We start from the raw sequence: 20,761 nt of genomic DNA, 5'->3' as shown, positions 1-20,761 counted from the left end.
CTGATGGTTTTGTAAGGGGCTTCCCCCTTTGCTTGGCACTTCTTCCCCTTCCTGCCACCACGAGAAGAAGGACGGGTTTGCTTCCCGTTCTGCCGTACTTGCAGGGTTCCTGAGGTCTCCCCAGCCCTGTGGAACTGTGAGTCAATGAAACCTGTTTCCTTTATAAATTACCCAGTCTCAAGTATGCTTTTATTAGCAGTGTGAGAATGAACTAATACAATGAGAAAAGTTAAGAAAAAGTAAGCTCTCTTTCCAATCAAATGTCTGCTCCACGGAAAGGTAAGTCAAAGCAGACTGATGGCTATCTACTCATTTTTTGAGCCACTGGGGAGGGGACATGCATGAGGAGGAGCTGACAAGAGAGAATACGACTGAAAATTTCCTTTTCTTTTTCTCTCTAAATGCAGGAACATATGTAAGGCTTTGAAATTACAGAATCCTTGGCCTTACCTCCTAATCCCTCATAGGCCTGGCAAAAAGGTATCACACTAATGATGGGAATAAAGGGTAGGGAGAAAGAGGAAGTGTTGAACAATAAACCCTATTCTTGTAAATCAAACCAGCTTTACTTCTCCGAAGGTACAGCTGGGCTTCTCTGAAGGTTCATTTGCACCACTAAATCCCTAGAACATCTTTAATTATGAAATGTCTTTTTTGAATCACAGGGGATTAACCAGACAGTAAGAGCAGGTGGATTACAAGGTTCAACCTTCATACAGAAAAGAAGACAAGCTTGGACAAGAAAGCAAGACCCATCTTTACAAAAAATAAAAAATAAAAATTAGCTGGGCATGGTGGCATGCACCTATAGTTCTAGCTACTTGGTAGGCTGAGGAGAGAGGATCACTTGAGCCCAGGAGATTGAGGCTGCAGACAGCTGTGATCATGCACGACACTCCAGCCTGTGCTACAGAGTGAGACCTTGTCTCAAAAAGAACAAAAACAAAGAAAAGGAGACAATCTGGAAATTGAGAAAAATTTGATAAAGATGACAATGGCAAAAAATTCAAAGGCATCAATGCTTTTCTAAATATTATTATTTTCTCCTTTTCTTGTTCAGACATCCTTTTTTTCATTCCATATTTAGATGCAGAAGTGAAAAAGTATTGTATGCCATCTCTGTATTTAGTATATTTGCCTTTCCAGACACCTAATATAAAAATAAAAGGTATAATTAGGATTTAATGTGATTTCAGTGGGTGTGATTAATGGCCAGGCAAGACTCTGATCACAGCAAGGATGACAGCTTTTCACAGGCAAGAGCAATCACAACAAGGATGAGAGCCTGCCTTTAGACTATTCCACTTTGTGGCACCAAAAAGAGGAAAGTAACTGGTGAAGACTGCTCAGAGAAATAGAATTTGGGCTTAATAGGAACAACAACTCAGAAAGCCTGATTATAGTCAGAAAGAAATGAACCGTGGCTTCTAATTTCTCCTTGCTATTGTTTCATAGGAGAAAGGGCAAAAGCTAGAAATGAAGGCAGTAAACTGTTTAAAAAGATTCTAAACCTTGATAGCTTTCTTGCTTCTTTCTAAGGTAATCAAAGTAAAGTGGCCAAAGTCATAATTTAAAACTTTCTTTCCTTGAGAGGCCGAGGTGGGCGGATCATGAGGTCAGGAGTTCGAGAGCAGCCTAGACAATATGATGAAACCTCCTCTCTACTAAAAATACAAAAAAGGCCGGGTGCGGTGGCTTACGCCTGTAATCCCAACACTTCGGGAGGCCGAGGCAGGTGGATTACCTGAGGTCAGGAGTTCAAGACCAGTTGCACCAACATGGTGAAACCCCGTCTCTACCATATGCAAAAAATTAGCCAGGTGTGGTGGTACATGCCTGTAGTCCCAACTACTTAGGAGGGAAAGGCAGGAGAATAGCTTGAACATGGGAAGCGGAGGTTGCAGTGAGCAGTGATCGTGCCATTGCACTCTAACCTGGGCAACAAGAGTGAAACTCTGTCTCAAAAACAACAACAAACAAAAAAAATTAGCCAGGTGTGGTGGCACGCTCCTGTGGTCCAAGTTACTCGAGAGTCTGAGGCGGGAGAATTGCTTGAACCTGGGAGGCGGAGGTTGCAGTGAGCTGAGATCATGCCACTGTACTCCAGCCTGGGTGACAGAGTTAGACTGTCTCAACAACAACAACAACATAAAAAACTAAAACAAAAAACTTTCTTTCCATATTGTTTTGTCTATGGGCTACAACACTCTGCAGTTTAAGATTTTGAATGGGGCAAGATCGTTCTTTCATTATGATGGATGTGTTAACCTAATACCATCCATCTCTTCTCTAGTTACTTATAATAGTCTTTATTGATTAATGGCCAACAAATTAATTGTAAATTACTGAAACATTAAATGTCAGAAATAAAAATTTCCCAAATTAACACAATTTTTGTACGATTTGGCATGCTGTGATTTAAAACATTCATTTCTAATTATATTCAAAATAGATAAGGCATGATTTTCTTTTCTGAAAATAATTAAGATGACATTTATAATCTGCAGTATTTACTATATGAATATAATAACTGACAATTAAGCTCCAAATCTACAATAAGGCTATAAAAATGACAGTTCTTAAGAATCCCTATAGGGAAAATCTAAAATCATTTTCCAAAAAAATATATTTCAATAAAAGTTTCCACTTCTCCTTTTTAGGTTATTTTAATTTCCTCGAAAAGAAAACTAGCCAGTGTTCAGTTGCATTATGTAGCTTTTCACACAGCACTCTACACTAACAAAGAGGGCAGTCTCTTACGTCCATAAGAGCAGCATTGATGTAGTTACTGCTCTCCCCATCAATTGTAATTAAAAAAGGCAGACATCTGTCAGGTGGCAGCATGTCCATGAAACGATTCTTGTCATGGTTCCTTGGCAGGCACGCTATACTGCAGTCTTCAGCTTGTAGTCGAGGGGTGACTGAATTCAGAGTCTAAAAAGAAAAGAGAACCCAGGTTAAAAGATAGTGTGACCCATTTAGCAGTGTAACACAGATCCATCAGGCTTTTAGAAGGCCAAGTAGAAAGTTAAGGATTTGTGCAAGGCAATGGCATTTGCTACTATGACAGGCTGATAGACTTTGTAGTTAAAGCTAATGAAGCCTGAGAAGTGACAAAGAAACAAGACACACATTGTTCTGTGCTCCTCTTCTTAAAAGGAAAAGGGACGCTAAACAACACTGCTACCTTCAAAATACATTGCCTTAACCAAAGAAAATACAATCGGGAAGTCCATGATGATGATGACCCTTCATCACAGTGGGAAACGGTATAATTTGTAGTAACATCTGGGCTTGCCATATTTGAAGATAAGCTATGGTATGTTGGAAAGAGCACTGGACCAACAATCAAATAATTTGGTCTCTGCTCTTGAATTTATTTTCACCCACCTTCAGAGATGTTTTAAGGGCAGTGAAAACATTTAGGGCTGTTTTGAAATAGTATTTACTACAAACTTCATTATTTATTATTATTATTATTATTATTGAGACAGGGTCTTGCTCTATTGCCCAGGTTGGAGTGCAGTGGTGATATCTTAGCTCACCACAGCCTTCCAGGGTGAAGTAATCTTCCAGAGTCAAGCAATCTTCCCATCTCAACCTCCTGAGTAGCTGGGACTACAGGCATGCACCACTATGCCCAGCTATTTTTTGTACTCTTTGTAGAGATGAGGTTTTGCCATGTTGGCCAGGCTGGTCTTGAACTGCTGACCTCAAGATCCGCCTGCCTTGGCTTCCCAAAGTGCTGGTATTATAGGTGTGAGCCGCCACTGAACCCAGACTCAGTAGTAATTAATGCGCTTGATCTCATCACACTGTGAGTGACCAGGTCAAAATCTGTATGGCTGCATGAAAAAAGGCTATAAATACACACAAATCACCGCTAATTTTGATTTTTTTTTTTTTCTTTTGAGACAGAGTCTCGCTCTGTCACTGATGCTGGAGTGCAGTGATGTGATCTCGGCTCACTGCAAGCTCTGCCTCCTGGGTTCATGCCATTCTCCTGCCTCAGCCTCCCGAGTAGCTGGGACTACAGGCACCCGCCACCAGGCCCGGCTACTTTTTTTTGTATTTTTAGTAGAGATGGGGTTTCACTGTGTTAGCCAGGATGGTCTCGATCTCCTGACCTCCTGATCCACCCGCCTCGGCCTCCCAAAGTGCTGAGATTACAGGCGTGAGCCACGTTGCCTGCCCTAATTTTGACTTTTATGATACCTTTCCCCTTTGCTCTTCCCTAAGTCTGAACTTATTTGTCACTTTGGATATAGTAGATACAAATTCATTAATAGAACAATGACTATATACTATATATATTGAAAGAGATATGCATTGTATTTAAAACAGGATCAAAGGGACTTGAAAGACCTTCTTTAAAATGATTCCTAGTGCCCAGAACAAATTGTAGTAAGTCATAAAAGAGGTTTTAGAAACAGTTAATACCTGAAATTCATCCTTGAGATGTGAAGAGTTAGTCTGGGAGTCTATTCTAATCATATCAAAATATGCAGCTTTAAATTCACAGACAGGTATGGCAGTTTCTCCACATAAGCAGGCTTCTAAAATGGCATCATGAATAAAAATGTACTGTTCCTACCAAAAGAATGAAAAAGAAAATTTTGTACTAGTTTTAGTATCACTTCTCTGTCATCGAAGTTAGGGAATGCAGAAAATTTTCTCTATATGGAAATATGAATTAAAACACCAATATTTTTCTATATGACTGAGCTAATATTGATTACATATGAAAAACATCTACTCTTTCGGTTGAGTAGAGTACATAGGAGAGACATCTACTCTTTGTTTGCAAAAAAAGAAAAAAAAAAAGTCCATACAGGTAAAGCTACATACCTCTGTCTGGACCATATTAATACGTCGAGATCTTAAGGCTTTGACACAATTGTAGATATCAACAACACCCTCTCTTTCAGCCATGTCCAGCATGATGTCAATCACAATGTAGCAGCCAGTTCGTCCAGCACCAGCGCTGAAACAAATGAACAAATTGCAAGATGCATGTCAGTCTTCATAACCTTAAAGAAGGACCTTTTCCACTGTCAGATAGGTAGAATCAAATTGATTTAACAAAGCGCAAGGCATAGCACTTGTCCATGCTGGGTAAAAGCTTGTGAATGTACAAATAACTTCATGCAGAGTATCTGCTTTGGTATAAACTAAAGATTGGAACAAAAGTTCGAAATTATTTTCAAATTGAAAATAACGTTATTTAAATTCCATACCTCTCTCACAATTTTCATTTTATGTAAATTTAATACACATAATTTCAAGTTCATAGAATTGATCAAGTGGCAGATTCATGCTTCAGAATTTAACTCCAGATTGAATATTTTTAGATTCATCTAGCTGTGTGTCCTCTGGCAACAATGTGAGAATGTTGGCTCACTCACTGTGTTCGCCTCTTGTAAATACCAAGGCAAAAGAAAATTAATTCCCAAACCTTTAAATGGGAAATCTGAGGAGCCATGATTCACAGGAAATGCAAATGGTGGGGATGGGCAAGAGAATGATGGTTACATAAAGAGAGGAGAGTAACAGTGTAAAGACGATTTGAATCATGATCTGAAGAGAAAGGAAAATGAATTATTAAGTGTAGAATATGATTCCCAGCAAGTCACAAGGCTAGCCACTATCTTACTATACTTAATTCTAAGGTATTTTTTAAAATTATATTTTATTCTTGAATTGGCAAATAATAATGTACATATTCTTCGGTACATAGTGATATTTCAATACATATAATGTATAGTGATCAGAAAAGGGTGATGGGTATATGAATCCTCTCAAACATGTATCATTTGTGTTGTGAACATTCAGTATCCTCCTTCTAGCTCTCTCCAACTAAACATTATCATTTACCGGACTTATCCTACAGTGGTATAGAACACTAAAATGTATTCCTCTATCTTACTGTATTTTGTATCCTTTAATCATAATATAGTTTGATTATTTTGCCCCTGGGGAATGTTTCTCCAATTTTATATATAGAAGTCAATGGAGAAAACAAAATAAAGATTTTTTTGAGGGAGTGGGGAATTCACTTTGTAGTCCAGAGATACTTCAGTGTAAGTGGAAAATGACACTTCTGTTTCAAGAGAGTATCTGAGACTCTTAGAGCACTTCTGAAGCAAGCAATTCATAAGAAAGTAAACCTCTCTGATAAATCAAGAAATCCTTAAATAGAAAACCCATTTATCTCATTTTCTAAGTGCTTAGATAGGCTAGTAACATTATTTCATTGTTATCCAGATTTGGTCACTTCTCTTAAACTCACTGTTCTTTTAGAAATTTAAGCAAAAGATATTGTGGCTATCTCTATTTATTTTTGTCCCCTACCATCTTCTCAATCACTGTTCCCAGAGTTAGAGACAGGAATGTAATTTAAGAGTACATCAGATTTCATGAGGAGGATTGAAAGGAAGATTATTTTTTTGTTTTCAGGGTACATAGTATCTGATCCTATGGGATGTTTTACCTTTACTTCATTCTCGCTTTTTTTCCCCTCTTTTACACACGGTTATTTAAACCCTGACTAGGTTGGATTTTCAGATAGCAAAAAATAATTAGGTACAACCTATTATGTAGCTTGGAGGGAAGAGCATTTGAGAATGGTATGCAGCATCATTTAGGAAACGCTTTTCAGATTCAGTACTTATTTTTCTGGTCACACCTCAAAATGAGGCCATGTAATTTGCTTTTAGTATCTATAAATGCTTGTTTTAAGAGAAGTTTCTAATCAGAAGAAAGTCTGGATATAATGTTCGTGTTTTTTGGCACATATTTGCTGAATCTCACTGATGCAGTTTTCAAGGTCCTCTAATGTGAAGTCTTTAGATTTTTTTTTTTTTAAATAGCTGTTTTGCAGCACAAATCCTTGAAATTTAGGCCATTTAGTAACTCTGTATGTCTGAAATTTAGTTTTAAAAGCTGGAATTCTATTGGGAATTTTCTAGATTGGCAAGAAATGTCTATTTCAACCTAGCATTCTATACGATATGGGATTTGCAAAAGTGATAAAAACAAAAAACACAGATGTTGCCACTAAAAGGCAGAGTTTCTATACTTTAAATTGTGGATAACACTACACACATTAGGATGAATGTATGTATTTCTTAAATTCCTGTTTTATAGACTACTTACAGACAACTTTTATTTTATTGCTGTTTTACTTTATCTATAATACAAGCAAGCTGGAACTTTGTAAGCACACATTAGCTTTTGTGCTCAAAAGCCTTGTCTTGACACTCTAAAATAAGCTGATTGCATAAAGTCAACACCATTTGGACCACCACTCACCTGCAATGTACAACGATGGGGCCCGCACTGGGAGGGTTGGATAACTTGACTCGCCGGATAAAGGAAAGCAGCCCTGTAGCATGGTAGGGCACTCCATGGTCAGGCCAGCCCGTGAAATGGAACTGTTTAACTTCACGGATTTCATTGTAGCCCCTCTGTGCAAAGATGGAAATAAATGTTTTCAAAAGCCATTTTAATGGCCAAAATAAAGCCATTAAACACAATTGTGGGTACAGACCCAACTGACAATGATAACAATAAAAACTTTACCAAAGATTATGCCTTTTCTTAAAATTAAAAAAAAAAAAAAAAAAGTGAAGGCCTAACATGGACTAGGAGCTTACCTTTATTGTCAGACAACTGCCAAAGAAAGAAAATTAGAAGTCTTGCTCAGTTCTAAAAGTCTGGGTAAATTTTATTTACTTTGACAGCTTGTTTCTGCTGGAAATGACAACACATTAAATTATTAGGGGAAAAGAAGGAAATGGGAAAGCTAAAATGCAGCCCTATTGACCCAACGCATTGAGTTCTCAAGTGGTGTATAAAAGCAACTTTCCAGCTTCTCACCTCACAAAGAGATTTTAATGCCTTGCTTATCCATGTTGAAAATGGTTTTGAAGTATAGCATGTAGGGATTTTCCAGGACAGTGCTGCTCTAGATTGGCTTGTGAAAATATACAGGCAGCTAAACTGTTCTTTGGGCAAACTATTTTTCTTAGCTCTGTGAAATAATTCAGCACAGTATTATAGTAACACAAATACAAAATGAAAGAAATGAAGCATCTGCTGTTGTGCTGCTCTCCCATTGGGTTGATTTAAGAGAATCCTACATAAATGCACATTTCAAAGCTTTCTCCTTCCTTTGTGTTAGGAGAAGGCTGTAGATTGAGGTAGCACAGCTTGGAAGGTATAGATTAAATACTGCAGAATTTATTTTTAAGAACTCACATTTGTAGCAAAAGGAAACAAAATCCCACTTTAATCTATATAATTCAAATTCTATTGTGAACTATCTGTAAACTCTCAGTCTCACTTGTTCAATCAGAAAAGGTAGACACATTACATGGAATAAACAAAATTGAGGAAAAGTTTATCTTTAGATTCAATCTTATATAGACCAGTATCACCAAAACCTTGGAAGTTAGTGATCATTTCTTAAAGGTTTTCTTAATTCCAATTCCTAGCACAATGCCCTACACAAAGCAGGGATGAACAAACAATTGTAACAATCACAATGATAAGCATCACCATGGAATCACCCCAATGGAAAATCACCTTTTGCTACTTTTCAACTCTAGTGAAGAAGGTCAAAAATTGTTTCAAGGCCTGATTTTAGGTATTACTTGACTCCTTCTATATTAATTCTTTTATTAGAGTTGCTGGATGGGCCTTGCTCCCTTTATCTTTCTATTACATTTATAGGATTTGCTCTTTTTAGTACATTTTTATATGTCAGCGCCTATTTCCCTAATGTTTTTTTTTTTTATTTTTCTGAGTGATTTTCAAATATATGGTTAAACCCACCCCCCCTTTTCTTGTTCTAAATAATAAGAAAAAAAAAATCCAACGATTTTCCAAATAGGATTGCATTATATCCATACAGTGTTATTAATATCAACTACTCCTATATTCTGGAACACGGTGCATGTCTGCACTCATTCACATATTATGTGTATCCATAAGTACACGGTTGTGTTTTTATTCAACCAGGAACTGTATCATTCTTATTAAATATATTCTGAGATAGTTTGGCACTTTTTATTTTTAAAGATTATTTAGTAATATTTTCTTATTTCTGCTTATTGCTAATATAAAGATAAGCTATAACTTATGACTATTTATGCAGATTTAATCATTTAAATAAACGTTTATACATCCCATTTAAAAATATTATCTGTAGTTTTCTTGGTATAAATCCTTTCATCTTAAAATAATTTGTCTTTTCTAGTAGTTACACAGTTTATTCCTTTTGCTGCCTTATTTCATTTGCTAAAACTTCCAAAAATGTTTAATATTAGCGACACTGATTATCCACATAACATTCTTGATTGTAGAAGCAGTAATATAATCTTTATACTAGTTTTTTATGATAAACGAATAGTCTTTAGTTCTTCATTCCTTAACATGGCTGCTACTAGGTATTGTTGAATCACCTTTATCATGGTTTAGGATGTCTCTTAGCTTCCCTAATTAGAGTATTACTATAAATATTTTGAAAATAAAATTAAATGCATTTATCTATTAATAAAGTCATACAGTTTTGGTCCTTTAATGTACTGACATAATAAAATATCCTGTTAGATTTCCCACTACAGTTGCAATCTTCTTGCATTCTTAGGGAAAAAACAATAGCTCATGTAGTGATATTTTCTTAATTCACTCCTAGATCCGAATTTTCAATATTTTATTTTGAATGTTTTCATGTTCTTGAATGAAACTGGTCTGCAATGTGTGTGTGCATGGGGAAGAGAGAGAAGAAAGAGATTGTGAAAGAGAGAATGAGTGCTCCAGGCAATGCTATCGTTATCTGATTCTGTTATCACCATTATGCTAACCTTCTTCTTTTTTTTTTTTTCTTTTTTTGGAGACAGTGTCTCCCTCTGTTGTCCAGGCTGGAGAGCAGTGGCGCCATCTTGGCTCACTGCAACCTCTGCCTTCCGGGCTCGGATGATTCTCTTGCCTAGGATTCCAAGTACGTTATGCTAACTTTTAAAACATAGACATAGACATTAGCTATTCCTTAAAGGATAAAGGAACTTTAACTTTAAAATCACAGTGCAATTTTAATGATAAAGTTTAACAATCATTCTATTTTCTTTTACCATCTATTTGTGCTTCTAACTCTTCATGATCTAATTTTTGAGAATTAGCGTTTGCTAGAAAATCAGTGTCCTAGACTAAAAGTTATATTTTTAGGTTTTTTTTTTTTTTTTTTTTTTGAGACGGAGTCTTGCTCTGTCGCCCAGGCTGGAGTGCAGTGGCCGGATCTCAGCTCACTGCAAGCTCCGCCTCCGGGTTTACGCCATTCTCCTGCCTCAGCCTCCCAAGCAGCTGGGACTACAGGCGCCCGCCACCACGCCCGGCTAGTTTTTTGTATTTTTTTAGTAGAGACGGGGTTTCACCGTGTTAGCCAGGATGGTTTCGATCTCCTGACCTCATGATCCACCCGTCTCGGCCTCCCAAAGTGCTGGGATTACAGGCTTGAGCCACCGCGCCCGGCCTATTTTTAGGTTTATACATAATATTTTCTATAGCTTTTCTAATAGCAGGTATAACGGCTATGTCCCTCTGTGTTTCCTAATATTGCGTATTTTGTTTTCATTGTACCTCATTTAGAATTGATAGTGGTTTAATAACTTTATTGATCTTTTCAATAAACAAGCTTTTTATTTCTTTTTTCTCATTTGTTTCTTTTTTATATTTAATTTTTCCTTTGTTCTATTCTACTTTTCCTGATTTTTCAATGTTACAACTTTTCACGTGATTTCAGAGCACATTTCAAAACAGAAATCACTTATGGGTGTAAATTTTTCTTACAGAATAATGAGGTAAATTTTGATGTAAAATTGTTGATCTCTACAATGTAATTGTAGTTTTGAGGAAATCATTCAAGGATTATTCAGAAGAGGATTTGGTAACTTCTAATAGGCTAATTTCTGGGGTCATTGGTCAGTGGTTTGTTATTGCTTTCTCTTGGATTTTGGAAATATCTCAACTTTTTGTTACGTATTCAGATTTTCCTTATTACTAAGATCATCATTGATTTTTATAAGACTTGTATGAACTTAAGAGACTGTATATTCTACATTTTCTTTTTGATAATATGATCTAGTTATTCATTAAATCAAGCTTAATGGTTCTCTGTGAAATCTCCCATATCAATTGCTTATTTTATTCTACTTGATTTATCTAAGAAATTTTCATACATATTTTATAGTTACAATAATCATGATTATGTTGTTCTGTATAATGCTAGTTTCAACTTAATATTTTGCCTAATTTTTTCGTGTTGGTAGGATAACTCACAAATGTTTTTATAAAATACTATTCAACTATTTCTCTATTGTTGGCCATTTATGGTTATCTATAGGTTTCTAATGCTATAAATGAATTCATTATATTTTAAATAAACTCCTTAGGAAAGATTCATGAAAGTTAACTTCTCAAAGGACATAAATATTTTAAAGCTCTGGAGATACATTGTTTTATTGATTTAAAGAAGGTTTGTAGCAATTTAACTATTATCAGTAATGTATAAAAATATGTTTCAACATATTCTAACACTCAATGAGGATTATTTTTTAAAGTTCTAGCTGATTTGAAAGGACAAAATGTGTATCAGTACACTAGGTTAAACATTTTTAATACGCATGTTAACAATTGTGTTTCTTCAGAGATTCTAGTGTTTTTTTCTTCTACTGGTATTAACATTATAAATTAAGGACATTAATAAATAATCACCAGGTTCTTTTGTGTGTATGTACCTTTGATAAAATTTTGTGCCACAGGTAATTTCACAGTTTTATGTGGTCAAATCTACCAAGCGTTACCACAAAATGTATTTCACTGTTACTATATTCCACTTCAGTCTACTACACCAGCCATCTCACATTATTCTTTGCAATGTAACACTTGGAGTGATCCTTTTAGAAATAAAAATCAGACCATGTTATCCCTGGGCTCACAAACCCTACAATGGCAGCCTAACTCAGTTTTAGTATGAACTAAAATCATCATGGCCTACAAAGCACCACTTATCCAATTTTGTGATTTCTCTGCCTTCATTTTGTATTCCTTTCCCCTTCACTTATGGATCTCTGAACATCTTGGCCTGCTGACTGTCTGGCATTCTAACATCTTTACACATGCCTCCGGGCTTCTGAAATGACTCTCCCTTCTGTCAGAAACATTACTGCCCTGGACATAACCCGTCACTCCCTCACTTAGGTCTCTACTCATATTACTTCCTTAACAATGAGTTCTTCTTTGATCATCCTTTCAAAATTGTAAACCATTTCTTCCCCCTGCCTCAATAATATTCCCTACTTCCTTTCCTAACATTATTTTTCTCTATAGCACTTGTCATGATGTATATTAGTTGATTTATTTATTTTTATTGCTGTCTTAATTCAATCGGCTATAAGATCGACAAGAGGAGATTTTAACATGTGTCCCAAGGTTTAGAAACATGTCTGGCACATAGTAAACTCTTAAATAGACATTTGTGGAATGAATACATGAATGAATGGATTTTATAGCATCACGAAAACAGAACTTGACAAAGGTTTTAAGAGAAAAAGCAGTTTTGATATAACTTTTTAAAATAGAATTTTAGAGTACTTACCCTTTCCAGGGTGAATGTCCTAACTACATATTCAGCAAGTGGTTCCATTTCTACACAAGTTACTTTGAAGTCACCATAAACTTCAGTATCATCTGGCCAATATTTATAGCATTTAACCTAAGTGACAAAAAGAATACATAGGTAGACCTGAATATATACTACTAATTAGCCAAGGTGATTTAATTCCAGCAATAACTCTTTAGGTCACAATTAAAACTCAGTTAAAAATCTATAAATGAGAAAAAAAAAACTATTACACAATAAACAGAGTTCATGTAGTCTTACAAAAAATATACAAGCCTGATAATGCAATTAGATTCTAGTACAAAATTAAAGCTTATATTGTTACTCAATGAGAAATCAAATAATTTCTCAGCCATTCAAGGTCTATTTAGAGGTACTCAATTAAAATGCTGTGCCTATAAATTTTTTTAAACAATTTGATGATATTCTATTTTGAGTCTCTTATATGCTGCCTCTCAACTAGATTCATTTTTATGACAAAAAAATTCTTTTTATTCCTCTTACCCGGCCAACCTCAACTAAATTTGTAACCATCACAATGCAAGCAGATTGTTCTTGCCAAATCATCCTCCAGAAATCATATACTGTTTCATGAACGGGACCTATGAAGAAATTAATTAGAATATTATGTTATCAAAGGAATTTTGTAGTTAGTAAGAAGTTTAGCTAAGATAAGAAACAGAGTAAATGAAATAATTCCAAAAAAAATGTCCAGCGCAAAATGTCACTGAAAATACTTAAATCCAGTTCATATCTAAATTCTCACAATAGGCAAAACCATAGGCATATGTAAGTTTTTTTTCTTTCTTTTTTTTTTTCAATTTGCCCTCTATACTTCCCAATTTAGAAGACACTATCACTAGTTTCTTGGGTATTTATATCGGTCACTAAGTCATTTTAACACATCTTCAAATATATGTAAAAACTAGAACTCTTATACCACCATCAACCAGACAGCATATATTACCAATTAAATAAGTGCCCACTATTTATAAATAGTACATGTTTAGGGATCAATAAAAAACATATCCTTACACGTAAGGACATACTCTAATCTTATCATTATATAATCTCCAAACTGCAAAAGCATGTGCTGGGCTATTCTCTACTGAATACCATAAAACTGAATATTGTTCACACTATGGTTGATCTTTCTAACTTTAAAGAGTATACAACTGAACTCAATTACTCCAAACATATGTGAAAACATAGAAAAATGACCCTTGTCAAATGAGTAAACCTAGCTTTTGTTTTACTTTCCTTTTATATAAAATAGATGTACAGGTTTCTCTTCTGAGGGCCAGTAGTCAATTTAGAGAGACAACTACAGATGCTTTTTGTTTGGATACTTTTACTCCCCAGTGTACCACTATAACCAGATCTCTCTACTTTCTTATTTTCCACGAAGAATTAACTTGACTAAATTACATCTCTTTGTTTTGTCTTAGTCTTGACTTGTCAAAAAATTGCTCAGTATAATAGCTCATTATAACAATATTGGTCTTGGGTACTATTAACAAACTTGCTGCAAGAAGACAGGCCTCTTATATGAGACTTCTTTTTCCTTTTCTCAAAAATGAGTAATTCCTCTGGCTGGCACTATGGACTAGTGCTCTGACCTATCTGTATAACAAGGATCAAATCATAATAACCACTACCAGCTTTTCTTTTACTTTTAATTAAAAGTAAATCAAGCTTGAATTTATATAAGCTTTACACACATAACAAATTTGTACTGTACAAATGAGTAAGGAGCAGTATTAATCAGAAGGGCTGATTTTTTTGTTACTAAGATAAAATTAAAAAAAATAAAAACCACTATATAGATGAATAAGCAAGTTTGTTTTTTCTATAACATTTAACAAGGCAAAGTTTTACCTTGGGTTGCAATGTAATGACTTGGTCTCTGGTAGCCCTAAAATAGGAGAACAAATTAGTTATCATTTTACATCAATATCAGAAATAAATGAATGAAGGCATAAAAAGATGAAGACAACCACCTGTTAAGTTATAATAAAAAGTCCAGAAATGAGTAGTGAACACATAGTTCACTTCTCAAACCTACGTTATCTGAAAGGTAAACATAAAACAAAAATTAAATATTTTAAAGGCTCTGATTGGAATATATATTGTATAATTTATTTTTGTTTGCCATGGAATATAACCTCATAGATTTTGTTTGGTTTCACTAAAATGTTTATGCCTTCATGTAAATGTTTAGTCATTCATTCCTGGTAAAATAGTGTTTAAAAATATTAATTCTCATTTTATCATCCAAAAGTACAACACACTGCATTACAAATGGACGAGGACATATTAGAACCATAAAAAAAATAACAGAACATTCCAATGTTAGAGCTGGACAATGCATGTGTGCATCCAATCAAAGTCCTGCTGAGATTTTTAGAGAATATTCCTTTTCGATAATACATTCAGGGATATGCAAAAACTATTTTGTGCGTGCTCACAATGTTAATTTACACACACATAATTATAGGTACACACACATATATATATATATAGGGAAAGAAGAGTTTTTAAAAAGGCATTTTATCTTGAGTAAAAATTTAGTATTTTTTTTCAGTGTGCTAAAAGTTCTGTTGAGGAGGAATAGATTGTTAGTCGCTCTCAATTGGTTTGAATACCAACAGAGCATAAGTTGCAAAAATGTTGATGATACGATCCTAAGTTCTGAATTTGTTGCATATTTACAAATGAGCCTTAGTGAAAGTCTGTGGTACAATTTGTCCACTTATTGGTGTGGGCAACTCAATACACATATAAATACATGTGAACTGAGATCTCCAACCTAAAATTTAATAGCAGGAGTATGACATTGCAAATTTGGAAGATTTCAACTTTTTAATATACCACAATGTTTTATGGAAAATAGCACAATGTTTTATGGAAAAATTTTTCCAAGCTTTATATGTATTTGCAGTTCTTAAAAAAATACCAATTGCCGAAGTATATACTTATATCTTTTACATATAATGAACTAATGGGAGAGGGAAAATTATGAAATTGTATAGAAATAGACCAAAATACACTGGGGTCTTAACAGAAAGACTGGATAACAAGTCTTATTTAAAATACAGTCCTACAGTATGAACCATGAAATAGTTTTATAACAAGGCTCCAGTGTACATGTCCTGGCAGAAAACCCAGGTTAAAGTAAATAGGTAAGAACAATTACAAATTTTTCATAGAACTGTTGATTATTTTATTCTAAAAATTAGACCATTAGCTTAGTTTTACATAATGACATGTTTGATAAATTTAATGAATAAGAGTAAGATTATGATCAGAAATTGAACCCATATACTCATATACTATGCTTTATAAAATATATTAATTCAACTAAATACATACAATTCATAACATAAACTCTAAAATGTGAACTTAATAAATGTAAAGAAAATTATTTCCTATTTATGGAAATTAGAAAATGTTGGGTCCTAGGTTTCATATCTTTTATGTCTATAAAAGTATACATATGCTGCCATACTTAACACCCCCACCTTTTGTCTTATAATTACACATATTATGAATCAATTTAATTACAGCACACCTAGATTTTAATTGTAAAAAGAAAAAAGTTGAAGTTTAATGAGTGCTAGGCATTGGGCAAAATGCTCAACATGCATGACTTCATTTAATTCTCGCAACAAAGTGATGAGGTTAGTACTATTATTATTATCCCCACTGCAAAGATAAGGAAACTGAGGTACAGAGAGAGAAGTAACATTCCCAAGCTCTCCAGTGTGATTATGAACCAGGTGGTATCACAAAGAGCCTGTCCTCCTTATAGGTAATGTAATATATTGCCCTTTAAGAATGTTTTATATTTTGTTTGATAATTACTTCCTTTAAATAAAGAATTTGCATGTAGATATATATGCAATCAAAATTTAACAGTGAAATATATGATAGAAGCAAACTTTTTCATTTCTGTGATTCGATATATATGTGTGATATGTGTATTTTACAATTGAAATTTAGTAATTATTTTGCCTGAGTAATTTTCTTACTTTAGAAGCCAATACAACACATCACAAAATAGTCTCCCTACTCATTTTAACATCAGAAGTCAAATGTAAAAAGTAAAATTTCAGTCACACTAATACACATCATACTATCCAGCTTCTCACATATGTTTAGGGAAGGGTAAGAATAAAAGCCAGAAACAGAAATCATCAACAAATAAAACTCGAGTACATAATAAATTGTCAAAGCTAAAAATGGTCCTGTTTTTCTACACAAGAAAAGGGAAGGAGGTAAAATAGATCTTTACACATGTGAAAGAATTACAAAAAAACGAACAGAGATACATTGTATGAAGCTAATTAGGTGAAGCATGCAGAAATAACTAGTAGTAAGAGAGCATTAGTAATAACTGTAATTAAGAACGTTTGTATTTATAATAGGGTGCTGTTATTTACATATAGTGGTACTTACATCCCTGTACAGCCAAATCTACAGCCCAAACCAAAGTCAGGTGTGAAAGAAAGCACAACAACGTCAGTAAGTACTAGGACGTAGAACAAGGAAAAGTGTACAGTTTGTACTTTTAAATTTTAAAAAGCTAGCAATCGCTTTATAGGTAATGGGCAAAAAGGTTCATATATATGTCAATAAAGTAGACATACTTAACTATAAAAATACTTACATCAATATAGTTGGCATTAATATAATCTGAGGAAGGATCATCCTCTACGGGTTGCAAAATTACTCTGGAGTGATCATCTAAAAATTTTAAATAATAAATATAAGCTGTTAAATTTTCTCCCTGTTCTGAGGCAATGTCATTGGTTGAGACCAAAGAATTCAGTGGTTGCCCATAGTCTATCCATAGTATATTACTACCAAATCAGTCCTTTGAAGAAGTATAAGAACTTTAGTGAGCCTTGCTATTACATTTATAATACTCTGTGACTCAAGCTTCACTGACTTGAACCTTCATAGTTAGTGTTTAGGAGACATGAAATTGTCTGGTAAGTAATCATTTGAGTCATATAATTGTCCACATAACTGAACTAGACTTAACTTCTAATTTTGCTTCTTAGTCATGACTTTAAATGGGTTGGATCCTTTTCTTCTGCACTTTACAGCAAATGAGCTACAGAATTAAAAAGTGAATTTTGAATTCCTGTTCTCAGTTTCTTACTCCCTGAAAATCAAGGTTAGATTTTGAGCTATTCATAAGATACTTTAAAATAACTTAAATTCAGAATAGAGTGGTCTAGGTAAATCAGCAGCTAGTTACAAGTTAAACTACCTGCTACTTTCCTTACTGATCTGTGGTTTTGTCTGATAATGACTTTATTATCCCGTGTATATCTTGAGGACTTACTCAGGAGGAAGTCCCTAATGATAAATAATACCGAACAACTGGAGTTTAGACAGTGCCTCCAAGTAAGAATTAAAGGCATGTGGAAAGAATAACACCCCAATCTTGAATATGTTTGATGGGGTGTTAAAACAGTTTATAACTGAAAATATCTTATTTTTTCATTATCCTGATAGTCTTAGCTGTTCAGTAACACCCCATGCATTTATGTACAAACATGAAATCAAACAGCAAGTTATCTCCACAGGGTGAAGTGGCTGAGTCAATTTGATTAATGAGGATGATGACAATTTCAGAGTCACTGCTAATAGCCAATGTTGTTTTTGTTTGTTGTTGTTTTTTGAGATGGAGTCTCGCTTTGCCGCCCAGGCTGGAGTGCAGTAACAATCTCTGTTCATTGCAACCTCCATCTCCTGGGTTCAAGCAATTCTATTTCCTAAGCATCCTGAGTAGCTAGGATTACAGCCACGTGCCACCAAGTTGGGTAATTTTGTATTTTTAGCAGAAATAGGGTTTTGCCATGTTGGCCAGGTTGGTCTCAAACTCCTGACCTCAGGTGATATGTCCGCCTTGGCCTCCCAAAGTGCTGGGATTGCAGGCGTGAGCCCCTGAGCCTGACTGTAAATGCTGTCTTAATATGAAATAGATTACTTCATAAACAGACACACCACTCTCTGGGATTTTTATTAAGGTTTAAAACCATATAAGCATATAATATTTACATTCACCAAGAATTGTATGGGAACTTACATGCTATAATGTTTCCATATCGGTTTTTTGCTCTATTTTGATCTTTTTTAGCTACATCCCAAGATGCTGACTGTCCTTCAAAAAAGCTCTGGAAAAACAAAATGAATAAACAGACTGAATTTAATTCCTTTTTAAAAATCAGGTTATCTGTTCGGAAGCCCCAAATAGTAAAAACCACTTTCTCAGAGAGGAAAGGAATCCCACAGTAGTAAACAAGTTTCATTCTCAGACCTCAAAGCCGCTTTGTTGGATTCATACTTGTTCATCTCAAATTGGATTGAGGTCAAATTAAAGACAAAATAATAACTTTAGAGAAAAAAAAAATGGACCTTGAAAGTATTTTAAATTTAAGATCACTATAACGAGAGGTAGAAGTAGAAAAGTAGCATTCTTTTCAAAACGTATTGAATGATAATGCATCAAAACTGCAAAAAAAACTTTTAATGAGTATCTTTCAAATGTGCATCATTTAGCATTTATAACAGTAGAAAGAAAACCTGCTTCCCTCCATAATTATTCATTAAATTGTGTGCAATACATCACATTTGAGTTTCTTTGAAGATCATGAAAAGGACTGAGTCTTTACAACAAAGGACCATATAAAAATTAAAATAGAGTCCTCTTTTTCAAGAATCTGGGAACAGATGAATTTGTTGACTAGTTTAATTACCACACACAGCAATTTAAAATGGGTGCAAATTTCATTTTGCAAAAGAACTTAAACTTTGCTCAACACAGGAAATGGGGTCTTCAAAGGGCCAATGGTCTTTGAGGCAAGGTACACAGGAATACACGTGAAATGAACAAAAAGAACCAGCTCTGACAGAATAGTCTAATTCCTTGTACTTATTTTGTTACCATGGCATAGTGTTTCTGGCATATATCTAAAATCAACTTTCAAAATTCAGAGATAATTAATACTCCTAATTTAAGGTATTCAAGTAATCCATAGATAAAATATAGAGTTTAAAAGATTCTTCATGAAATTGGATGTGTTTTGGATGGTCTTTTCAAAGCCAAATATTACTTGGATTCTTTCACTTTAAATGTGTGGGTACTGTGATGTGTTCATGGGGAGTGGGCTGGCTTCCTTCCATGCCCCAGATTGGTATTTCTCAGTAAGTGAAGGGTGGCAAAGGAACTATTTCCCTTTTGCTATATTACATTAGTTGGAATGTTTGGTTTTAAATCACTGCCTTTGTAAGATAAGTCCTGGTATTTTGGTTTGAGTAGGAAGGGGAAATAAGGTTGGAAGAAATATTTCCCACTGCCTTCTTTCAGCTTCTCAGTGTTGTTTACCAGATTTGCAGTGCTCTATTTTTTTTCTCAGCCACCCTCAACCAATAATCCATAAAATTAACCTGAGAGTGGCAAGTAGTACATTTAGAGCGCAAAGCTTCATTTGATTTCTCAATCATAAGGTCAACAAATGAAGAGGCAGAGAAGTACCTGCTACTTGATTCATTCAAATGATAGAATCTGTAATGGAACAATGGGAACCAAAGTGTATTGCTACTTGATTTTTGCATGAGAAGATACACAAAGTATTTTTTAATGCCATAGTAAAATAAATTATGGAATCCAACATTAAAGATTCTTGTAATAAATTTAGACTCAGATATATCTCTGGGAAGTGCTTTTTCCCCATTCCCTTCCCATTCCCATGATAAACACTAGATTAGAGAGCCTACAGAGCAATCCCCTCCTTGTTGTGTTAAAGACGGGAAAAAAGATTAAATTCCACTGAGTATCCTAGTTAAAAATCAAATTCAATACAGTATCGAAACTTATTCACCTCATATTCCTCTTTGAACCCATAGCTGTCTGATGTCTTCATGAGATTAATGTGTTGCAGTAAATCAGCTACCCTGATGGCTGGATGCAGCTGTCCTGTCTGGTAAGGGGATTCCGTCCCCTCACAGAGGTAGCGAGGTACGTCTAGAAGGCGACTGGACTCTGCTGTAGCACTGTGGTTCTCATCT

At 34.7% G+C, this 20,761-nt stretch overlaps 1 protein-coding gene across 11 annotated transcripts in view; it reads right to left on the bottom strand.

The window, feature by feature from the left end:
• The window catches only part of PTPRK (protein tyrosine phosphatase receptor type K), a 566,799-nt gene that overhangs the window by 9,551 nt on the left and 536,487 nt on the right, over positions 1–20,761 (bottom strand). For 6 of the 11 annotated variants that reach the window (XM_050788294.1, XM_050788297.1, XM_050788302.1 and 3 more), the window contains 11 exons: positions 20,575–20,759; positions 18,780–18,867; positions 17,349–17,425; positions 17,138–17,155; positions 14,558–14,594; positions 13,184–13,281; positions 12,656–12,772; positions 7,312–7,466; positions 4,849–4,984; positions 4,441–4,590; positions 2,761–2,934 (listed from right to left, as the gene is read on the bottom strand). In XM_050788294.1, coding sequence (XP_050644251.1) covers positions 2,761–2,934; positions 4,441–4,590; positions 4,849–4,984; positions 7,312–7,466; positions 12,656–12,772; positions 13,184–13,281; positions 14,558–14,594; positions 17,138–17,155; positions 17,349–17,425; positions 18,780–18,867; positions 20,575–20,759 — 1,235 coding nt within the window. The remainder of the gene's footprint in view (positions 1–2,760; positions 2,935–4,440; positions 4,591–4,848; positions 4,985–7,311; positions 7,467–12,655; positions 12,773–13,183; positions 13,282–14,557; positions 14,595–17,137; positions 17,156–17,348; positions 17,426–18,779; positions 18,868–20,574; positions 20,760–20,761) is intronic. The other 5 variants (XM_050788303.1, XM_050788304.1, XM_050788296.1 and 2 more) reach the window with 1 other exon arrangement.

Source organism: Macaca thibetana, chromosome 4 (assembly GCF_024542745.1).
Source record: "Macaca thibetana thibetana isolate TM-01 chromosome 4, ASM2454274v1, whole genome shotgun sequence".
NCBI lineage: Eukaryota > Metazoa > Chordata > Mammalia > Primates > Cercopithecidae > Macaca > Macaca thibetana.
Note: the sequence above shows the minus strand (reverse complement) of the source record. Positions and strands in the feature narration are given on the sequence as shown.